This window comes from Scylla paramamosain, chromosome 1, assembly GCF_035594125.1.
Source record: "Scylla paramamosain isolate STU-SP2022 chromosome 1, ASM3559412v1, whole genome shotgun sequence".
NCBI lineage: Eukaryota > Metazoa > Arthropoda > Malacostraca > Decapoda > Portunidae > Scylla > Scylla paramamosain.
The window spans coordinates 1,732,157-1,742,631 of NC_087151.1; the positions used below are offsets into that span (position 1 = coordinate 1,732,157).

At 42.2% G+C, this 10,475-nt stretch overlaps 1 protein-coding gene and 1 non-coding gene across 2 annotated transcripts; one reads left to right on the plus strand and one right to left on the minus strand.

Moving 5' to 3' along the window:
• Positions 1 to 3,043: 3,043 nt before the first annotated feature.
• On the minus strand, positions 3,044 to 6,978 carry LOC135111228 (proton-coupled folate transporter-like). The gene is made up of 7 exons (XM_064024733.1): positions 6,527 to 6,978; positions 6,287 to 6,452; positions 5,403 to 5,967; positions 5,195 to 5,290; positions 4,846 to 5,076; positions 4,362 to 4,518; positions 3,044 to 4,249 (listed from the first exon to the last, which is right to left on the minus strand). Exons 2-7 carry the CDS (start codon positions 6,350 to 6,352, stop codon positions 3,946 to 3,948), a joined length of 1,419 nt encoding a protein of 472 aa, XP_063880803.1. The 5' UTR covers positions 6,353 to 6,452; positions 6,527 to 6,978; the 3' UTR covers positions 3,044 to 3,945.
• A 2,260-nt stretch (positions 6,979 to 9,238) lies between these two features.
• Positions 9,239 to 9,312, plus strand: Trnav-uac (transfer RNA valine (anticodon UAC)). The gene has a single exon. It is a non-coding gene; the product is annotated as a tRNA-Val (tRNA).
• The last annotated feature ends 1,163 nt before the right edge of the window (positions 9,313 to 10,475 follow it).

Below are 10,475 nucleotides of genomic sequence, written 5' to 3' on the forward strand. Positions count from 1 at the left end.
GCCATCCGTGGTAAAGGTTGCATGCAGGTCGATCTCTGAAGCCTGTGTAAGTAACATTAGCGTGGGTGGGTCTGCTGGTACATCCTTGAGCTGCTAAAGATCACTGCACGGGCACTGGTAAAACTAAAGTGAATTAGAAACATAATATAATCTGGCTTAATTTTCGCATATTCAAATAAGGCTTTGATTACAGCTAAAACTTAATAGAACGCAAGTTGGGTTAACAAGGAGACAAGGGAAAAGTAGCAGAGCGCCATGTAGACGTACTGTGTGTGGTTGCAAGAGAGTGGCGTGGAAGCACCACCCAGGAATTTACTCTGAACCTGAACCTAACACTTAAAACTGAAGTAGCATTTTGGGTAGATTGATGGCACCTCAATTGTAGTTCCTTCCCAGAAATTGAGCGGGAACAGAGTGAGGACATCTTCGCGGTGTAAATAATGGGGTCTGAGAGGGAAAAAACACAAACCTGGTCTATATATAAAAAAAAAAAAAAGATTGTTAGAATGAATCTCACAGCCTTGGTGTGGGTGTTTCGGGAGAGTCGATGGATCGGTTACACGAAGGAAAAAAAAAAAAGACTACATAGCAACACTATGAGCATGACATGATGGATACTGTTTTGTGATGCAAAGGGCAAATATGTTATAAAGTACAAGAGAGAGAGAGAGAGAGAGAGAGAGAGAGAGAGAGAGAGAGAGAGAGAGAGAGAGAGAGAGAGAGAGAGAGAGAGAGAGAGAGAGAGAGAGAGAGAGAGAGAGACTGGGATATATATATTTCGCTGGGGGAAGGGAGGCACGTGTTATGAAGTGTGAGACAAAACCAGATTATTGATACTGATACATCCATGAAGGCCACGGACATACAGATGTGTCATTGTATGAAAATTACGTCTCTTAACTCTCTTGTGCCCATAACTTGCTGATATGATAAATGCAATCATTCTTTTATTCTTTTTTTTTTTTTCATTACAAGTAAGATGATATTCTGAACCACTGTGAAGTTCCGAGATTATATGATTAATAGAGGCAGTGAGGGGCGAGAGCGGGTGAAAGGTGTAGGAATGACAGGTGTTATCCTTTGACGCCAAACCAGATAGGCAGGTGTGAAGGGGAGGGCAAGTGAGGCTCCGGGGAATCACGTACTAATGAAGGGCTCGTAAGGAAAGGGATGTGGTAGAAGGATGGGCATTTGTACGTGATGGGAGGGATGGGTTCCGTGATGGGAGGAATATGGTCAGATGAAATATATTGTAGCATTCATCACTGCATTGTCTACTGAATAATTTTTTTAGCTAGTGTAACATGTATATTATCAACTATTACTTTTTTTTTTTAATACAAAAGAGTGGGGGAAGTAGAGAAGAACAATATAGAGAGAGGGAAATATGGGGTGAAAAGAATGGGATGAAAGACAGCAAGAGATAGAAAGTGTGTGGGCTTTACCACACTGCTAGATTAATTTAATTAAATTTTTAACTACTACTTACACATCATCACTTCACTAATACCGACGGACTCTCTTAACCCCACGACGGTGATCCAGAAATAGAAACTCGAAAAAAAAAAGTTTAGGATCTTAACAAATCTAAGACTGGTCCTGCTGCTACTGAATTACTAGTACCAAAGTAATGAAAGAACTATTGAAAGTGAAAATTAGAGCGATCAGAACCAGTTTTAGGATTAGCCAAGCACCCAACCGTCCGCGCCGGATTAAAAGTACTATTTACATTCCTATACACCCACCTGCTTTCGTGCAGTCCCGGACGATAACAGCCACTATCGGATGCGTGTCACCCTGACGTGTATCAATTATTTCCTGCAATGAAGTTATTATAGGACGAAGATTATTATATTCTTCTTCTTCTTCTTCATCTTCTTCTTCTTAACGTCGTCGCGTCGTTGCCGTCATTGTCGTCATCGTCGTCATTGTCGTTGTAGTAGTCGTAGTAGTAATCGTAGTAGTAGCAGTAGTAGTAGCAGAAGTAGTAATAGTAGTAGTAGTAGTAGTAGTAGTAGTAGTAGTAGTAGTAGTAGTAGTAGTAGTAGTAGTAGTAGTAGTAGTTGTAGTAGTAGTAGTAGTAGGAGGAGGAGGAGGAGGAGGAGGAGGAGGAGGAGGAGGAGGAAGAGGAAGAGGAAGAGAAGGACGAGAGAGAGAGAGAGAGAGAGAGAGAGAGAGAGAGAGAGAGAGAGAGAGAGAGAGAGAGAAGTTGAGTAGGAAATTTTTTGTGGTCTTTTTTTCTCGGCAGGTTTCTTAAGTCTTATTCATGGTCGTGTTGTGACGTCGCAATGCCATCTTTCCTCATCATTCTCCATCTCGCTTTAGGTGGTAATTTTTCATAGATTTTTATGATTTTTTCCTGGATTGTTTAATAAGGTTCCTAAGGTCTCTGATACTCGTCCTAAGTCAGATGTATGAGAAAGAAGAAATGAAAGAAAAGAAAAGAAAATCGTGCATAAGTATAATGAAGAACAAGTATTTTTCATTGAATTTAGCTTGTCTTTCTTCTTTATATCCTCTTAGTTATGTGTGTGTGTGTGTGTGTGTGTGTGTGTGTTTGTGTGTGTATGTGTGTGTGTGTGTCGGGGAGGCAATGTCAAGTAGCCTTGGTAATGAAATATTCAGCCACGGGCAGGAAGACGCTACCTGGCTCTGTAACAGCATGTGGTAGGGCAGGCTGACGGAGAGGCGTGGCGGGCTGGCAGGTGGCTTTCGGTCCACTGCTTTCCAGTTCAGTAACTCGATATTTCTTCTCAACACGTGCAACGAAATTCAAGAGTGCTCTTCTTCAGTTACTGTGGTGGTAGTCTTGCAAATGAAAATACATCATTGAACGTTACAAAGTCGGTTTTTCAAGTTCATTGAAGGATTTTTTTCCTGTGTGTTTTTTCTTGTTGTTTTTGTTTTTGTTGTTGAGCTGATGGGTTATCCGACCTCTGCCTATGAACGTGCTGCACAAAAACACAAAAAACTGGTCTTGCTATACTGGTTTCAAGAACCAGGATACTGCGATGGGGGTTTGTTTCATAACAATACAAAGGAATAAAGTCAATGTATTTATTTAAGCGTACAAACATCTCCTAACCTGTCTTAAATAATTACAGCGTTTACAAGCAGAGGGTAGTTATGTACATACGTACAATAGAATTTACAATGTAGCCTATCGACAGAGCCTATCCTCCTCAGCGTGGGCCACATGTGTTGAACAAAGAAAGGAAATGTTTCAGAACAGTTTAGCTTCAGCACCATAACACTTACACTTACAAACTTACTGCATCCATTTACGAGAAAAAAAAAATTGAATCAGATGAAAATCAGTATTGTTTCTGAAATTTTTTCATAGTTCGATCGTGTCCATATTGTTTTACTTAAATTCTTACTATATTATGTTATAAAGGCTACCGCTCGTACAAATGCACGCGCTACTCTTAAGTACGTTCCACATAACATTCCCCATCTGCTAATGTGATAAATATACCTTGAGTAAACCTGCAACTACACTTCGATGTGGCACAAATTATTCCGGTCTTTCCGTAGAAACACACACACACACACACACACACATACACACGCGCGCAAGCACGCACGCGCGCGCGCGCACGGGAAAGAAGCCAAAGTTGCCTTCTTGCTCCGGGGAAACGCGAGATCATAGCTTGACTTATGCCTGTACCTTTCCTCTGTTGGGTGTACAGGAGTATTGCATCATGGGAGTATATTTGAACCCCAGACCTCTCGGTTGTGGGTCGAGAGCTATGAAAAAAACAGTTACGCTACCAGGTCACTAATATGCATTCATCTCTCTCTCTCTCTCTCTCTCTCTCTCTCTCTCTCTGCCTGTGCACTGGTACGTTACTCACTACCATGCAATACATAATGAGGTAGTTCACTAGGGTGTGGATCAACTTCCAGCCATCGAATCCCATGCCCTTGGCCCAGCCTGTTGAGTCACTTACTAGTTTTTGTTGAGTAGCTGCCGCCCACCTCCGATGCTGTAAGCTCGGAGTCAGTGAGTGCGTTGCTATACCAGACCGTGGGCTCGTTGCGGGATGGGGGTTGCCTTGACCCTTTAGGAATCCAGGAGGCGCATCTACCGCTTGGCAGACTGGCTGACCTGCTGAGCGGTGTGAGGGTGACAGGCAATTTATTCAGCTTGGGTTCATCAGGAACGCTTTTGGAAGTGTCGTCCTTTTTCCCTTTCTCTGCATCATCGTTGGTGTGAATTACTGCAGCATTCGATACCTCAATTCCTCTGAAAAAGAAGGGCATTGTTTGTACTTGTCTCTAGGTACAGGTACTCCAGCAATAGTTTGCCAAAGTTAACGGTCACATTCCAAATTTTATAAGTCTAAGGTGGTGCTTACATGAAAGCAATCATGACCATGAGGTTGAGGATCGCGCCGAAGAAGAACTGAGTTGCTGGAAAAGTGTCCACTGTGTAGTAGTAGATTGGAGAATAGATAGCGTATCCGGCCATCGGCATGAGTCCGTTGAGCGCCGCCATGACGGCACTGATGCGTCCTGCGGGAAGATGGCTCCGTCAGTGCCGTGTGTAAGTCACGACATACGAATATGAATAAAGAGTGGGGCGGCTGTCTGTGACTGTTTGATATCCAATTGTGCGTCACCATGCACGTTATTACATAAATAAGCAAATGAACTATATATATATATATATATATATATATATATATATATATATATATATATATATATATATATATATATATATATATATATATATATATATATATATATATATATATACACACACACACTCACACACACACACACACACACACACACACACACACACACACACACACTTCACAGCCAAAATGAACGTACCTTTTTCCTGCGAGGTGACCAGTTTGGTGGACATTGATCTGAAGGCGATAATGTAAGCATTGGATATGATGCTGACAGCGGGACCCAGCCACATAAGGAAGGTCTGCGCCACGCCGCCCACCATGCCGTAGCACGCGTACTCCGACACGATGGACAACGCCCCCATGATGATGAGTAGCGTGTCTTTGATGTTAAGGATCTTTGAGCATAGAGGCACGAGGAAGAGAGAGCCTGAAAAGAATATACTAGAATATACTAGTCAGCCCCACCGGTTTTTTTGTGGCTGAAGCTTTAATAATATGCACTCACAAATGTCAATAAACCAGACACTAAAAACAAGATGCAATACCAAAAGCAGCCAGAAAATTGCGATAGGAGATCCAGTAGCCGTAATCCGTGGCGTCCCAGTGCAGCACGTGACGCACGAACTGGTACATGAAGAACCCTGCAACATACCACCGAGTCTTACTAAAGCAACACCGCTAACGTGCATGTGGGCATCGTTAAGAATATTGTCAGGAGGATACTGAAATGTGAGTGAATGCAAACAAAATTACCTCTGGCCAAACGACGTATGCTGTTTGCAATGATAACAGTGATAAGTATCGCACGTAAGTTGCCGTCACGCCTCTTGAAGGCAGTTTTGAACGACTCTGCCACTCTTCTCCAGTTAAAGAAGTCCGCCAACATCTTGACAATTGTCACTTTCTGCGGCGGAGCTGACTCCTGAGCGTGCGAATTTTTCCCTGCGAAAGGACCGTGACTTTCTTTGACGTAAATAACGATGTACACAGTGGCTGCAACGTAAGCCACCAGAGCCATGGCCAAGGGCAGGTGGTAGCCGACGTGCTTAATCATCACAGCCGCCACCAAGGTTCCCACGGGGCCCCCGAGGTACCACAGGGAGTTTGCCACGATCATACGTGACGTTCGTTGTTTTTCGTTTGTTATATCACTGATGTAACTAGTGGTGGCGGAAATAATGCCGACATTACTTCCGCCCAAAGCGTCGAAGAATGTTATTGGGTAGAGCAACTCGACCGGCCAGGTGGTCTGCCAGTGAGACACCAAGTACCCAGCGGCGTAGATCATGTGGCCACACATAGTCACCAGCAAAGAAATCTGCAATGCAGAATGGGAACTTTTATAACACACACACACACACACACACACACACACACATATAGAGCGCGCGCGCGCGCTCATATATATATATATATATATATATATATATATATATATATATATATATATATATATATATATATATATATAGAGAGAGAGAGAGAGAGAGAGAGAGAGAGAGAGAGAGAGAGAGAGAGAGAGAGAGAGAGAGAGAGAGAGAGAGAGAGAGAGAGAGAGAGAGAGAGAGAGAGAGAGAGAGAGAGAGCATGGGTATGGGGATAGGTGGATGTGTGTAGATGATGTGACAAAGACGCACCTTCCTGCCATACTTGTCACTCCAGGCCCCCATGAAGAGAATAAAGATGAGTGGCGGGATGGACATGAGGATGCTGTTGTAGAAGGCGAACAAGGAAAACTCTCTTTGGACGTTGACACTTTCCTGCGGATGGGCCGTCAGATTGCACAAACCTGCAGAGAAGACACTTTATGTGTTACTGGTACAAATCAACCGTGACGCAGTTGTCACTCACCATGACAGACACCAACACTTACTTACCTCAGGTGAATATCCCAGTTTGACGGAGCAAATTTTGTTCATCTGAACATTTTCGGTGTAAATAAGCATTGCTTCCTTGCAAGCTCCATCCACCAGCATGACTGGCTCCACCGTGATGGTGCCCAGCACGCCGCTCACCCATTGCATGGCGCTCCCCACCATCATCTTGTAATGTTTGGCAGCTGACTCCCTCTTACGAAACATGAATATCACGTCACTTCTTAGTGAACGATTTAATTTTTCGTAGATAACTTTCAAAACTTAGTTATATGTATTCATGAATAGGAATATTTCTCTATAAACTTTTAAAGGAGCAAGAGCACATTAAATTTGCTCCTCTGTTGTAGTCCAATATTATTTCACATATCTTTAGTAAATCCCAGAGCTAAGAAGATCTTACTGCCAGAGCTGTGCTCTTAGCACAGCGTTGGCAGTTTCGAAGTGGCGGTGAGGAGCGCCAGGGCTTGTATATACTCCTCGTGGGAAGGTGGGAGGGGTCTCATGCAAGGGCGGAGCGAGCATCTGCGCGCCAGTCAGCAATGCGCTGGCCGGCTGAAGGGGACGCAACAGGGAGAGAATCCTTTAGAGGCAGGGAAAAGAGATGAAGGTATTTTTACCTTTCTTTTTTGTTCCTAGGATTTCCTTATACCTAAAGGGGAACATTCTCCCACTTAAATGTGCTCGTCTTTACCCCTCACGGTCTGCCAAGTATAATGTTTTGTATCCTACAGGAGCAATAGGTGTTCTCATTTGCGATGACAATTATAAGACAAATATATTCTCACATCCGGAACTGCATGTGTCCATGCTTTTCCCTATTGATTTCCAGAAGATGTTGCAGAAGTCTTAGGACAACGCCTCCATGAAGGGAATGACTTGTTCTCCGAGCCGAAGGTCAAAGTTTTCCTCTTGTGGAAAATCATCAAGCGCACCGTGGTGATGAACACGCTCCCCGCGCTGTATTGGGAAGTGAAGACATGAAACATACACTTTGCACTTATTTTTCCTGATTATTTAGTATAAAACTGTTTCACATTGTCAGAGCCAGTGAATCTGAGGGGCGGCCCCGGCCCTCTGCCCCGCCAGGGATGCATCCTGCTCGCTGTGAGGGAGTGTCGGGTTGTGACGCAGACCCTTTACGTAAGAGAGTTTTTCTTACGATCTACACTTTATGTTTTGTAGGGTTTTATATATATATATATATATATATATATATATATATATATATATATATATATATATATATATATATATATATATATATATATATATATATATATATATATATATATATATAATATATAACACTAATTTGTTTAGTTTATCTGTAAGCAAATCCTATAATTTCCTCCATGTAATTATTTACATGGGATTTTTTTCTCTGTAGGATTAACACACGAGATACTTTAAGGAAGGGCGGGGAAGCTCATCCCGCTCACACCGGCCGCATGAGGTGTTGGACCAGGAGAGACCCTGGATGCGATGCGGTCCCTGGAGAACTGTTGTCAAGCAAGAGGCATGTCCGCTTATCAGCTTTATGTCTTTTATATCTATTATGTAACTTTCCCTTTGGGGGCGATGCCCCTCATTCTGTAATGCTCCTTGATCTCTGGAACTCGTATTCTTTTGTCGTGTTTGGTGAAATACTCGCCCAGTGATGAAATACTGTTAGTGTTCACTCAAAACACTATTTATTGAACCATTATTTCAATGTAAGTTTCCCCCATCACTTGTGACCTACTTGTGTATGAATTGACGAGGTGTAGCAGTTGCCTTGAAACACTTGAGATTTATCGGAGAGGAGTGCAAACCAGAATATGCCAAGAGGTCAACGGGCTAGGCGTGGTAAAGTCAGTTGTATCACACCTGACGCTTAAGAGTGATTCAAGATTTGCATCACTTACTGAGTAAGACGGTAAGCCAGTCCTTCCCACACCACAGACACGCAAAAACAAACTAACAAACAAACAAAAAGAAAAAGAAAAAAGAGGAAGTCAATAAGTTGTTAAGTAATTGAATAGATAAATGAACAAATAAATTAATGGACGAACAAATAAATAAATGAAAAATAAATGAGCAAGTAAATAAATAAACAGACAGATAAATAGATTGATGAGCAAATAAACAAAATAAATATATAAATAGAATACATGAATAGAACAACCAGTTGACAAATAAAACATCATGACCGTTCACATACATTGATTTTTAAAGTCAAGAGAAAAGACATCGAGTGGTAGGGTGAAAACCCTTTTTTTTTTTTTTGTAATTAATGATCTACCTAACTTTTATTTCTAGTGTGTGCCTTTGACGTTAACACACACACACACACACACACACACACACACACACACACAGATAACTCACTAGCTCAGTGGTATTGTCCCAGGCTGTCCTGTGACAAGCCGATGTCGCACTGATCTCTCAATCCTATTGTTATTTTTTTTATTTTTTTATTTATTTATTTATTTATTTTTTTGAGTAGCAAGTAGTTATTGTTCGCCCTGAGCAGGTGAACGGAGAGTGTGGAGCGGAAGAGGTACACATGCCAACAGCTCGGGGTTTCATGGGCTCCTAGCGCTCAGGGGTAAGTTGGCGGTCACGAGTCGGGCAAGTGAACCTCGACATTGTGGCGAAACACACACACCCATACCCACACCAACACATACACACACACACACACACACACACCAACACATACACACACACACACACCGCGTAGTGTAGTGGTTAGCACGCTCGGCTTACAACCAAGAAGGCCCGGGTTCGAATCCCGGGCGTGGCGAGGTAAATGGGCGAACAAGTAGATACGGTATGTAACCCGAGGGCTCGCTGTCCCGATGTGTGGTGTGTGAGTGATCTCAGTCCAACCCAAAGATCGGTCACTATGAGTAGGGGGAACGGTTGGCTGGGTGACCAGCAGATGACACACACACACACACACACACACATGCATTGTACGTATATAAGAATGTGGAAGTAAGAATGAAGGACGAGGAAGCGCGGCTACCTGCATACATAACATTATTAGGACGGAAGTCGGTGCCGGAGTGATGAATGTTGAGTAAGATGGTGGTGCTAATGAGGAAGTGACTTTTCCAACACTGACTCTTAAAGTTGCTACATGGCGCGCCTCACGATCCTTCACAGATAATCTCTCCCTCGTTGCCCAGTCCCGCCCAAACAACAAGCTTAAAGTTGTACAGAAGCCTGCTTCCATCCAGTGATTAAAGCTTTCGGTCACATAATCAGTAAATCAGTGTTGAAATTATTATTATCATTGTTGTTACTGTTGTTGTTGTTGTTGTTGTTGTTGTCGTTGTCGTTATTATTATTATTATTATTATTATTATTATTATTATTATTATTATTATTATTATTATTATTATTATTATTGTTGTTGTTATATTTTCATCATCATCATCATCATCATCATCATCATCATCATCATCTTCTTCTTCTTCTTCTTCTTCTTCTTCTTCTTCTTCTTCTTCTTGTTCTTTTACATAATTCCCTTTTCCTTGTTCATTTCTACGTATTTTCAGATTTTTTTATGTAAATATTCTTGACCGGTTTATGTGTGTACCTTGTATTAAAAGGTCGATTAAGGATAATATGTATGTCGTCATTCTCCTAAAGTATATGATAAGATACACTAAGGTACTGTAAAATGATCTCTTTTCCAATTCATCTTTATTACCGTCAGACCAGTCGCCAGCGCTGGAGCGATGTCCTTCCTTCATCTGTAAGGCATGAGGGGAGGATCTTTTGCTGTCATGGAATGAGAGAGAGAGAGAGAGAGAGAGAGAGAGAGAGAGAGAGAGAGAGAGAGAGAGAGAGAGAGAGAGAGAGAGAGAGAGAGAGAGAGAGAGAGAGAGAGAGAGAGAGAGAGACTGTAGCAGTAGATATATGTATAACACAGAGTGTAATGGTACACTACTACTATTAT

Coding starts and splice junctions, on each gene's coding strand:
- LOC135111228 (XM_064024733.1), bottom strand. CDS start 6,352: ATGTCCATCCCGCCACTCATCTTTATTCTCTTCATGGGGGCCTGGAGT. Junction 5,077..5,194: donor CAATTTTCTGGCTGCTTTTG/GTATTGCATCTT, acceptor TATTCTTTTCAG/GCTCTCTCTTCCTCGTGCCT. Junction 4,519..4,845: donor GGTCACCTCGCAGGAAAAAG/GTACGTTCATTT, acceptor ATCTTCCCGCAG/GACGCATCAGTGCCGTCATG.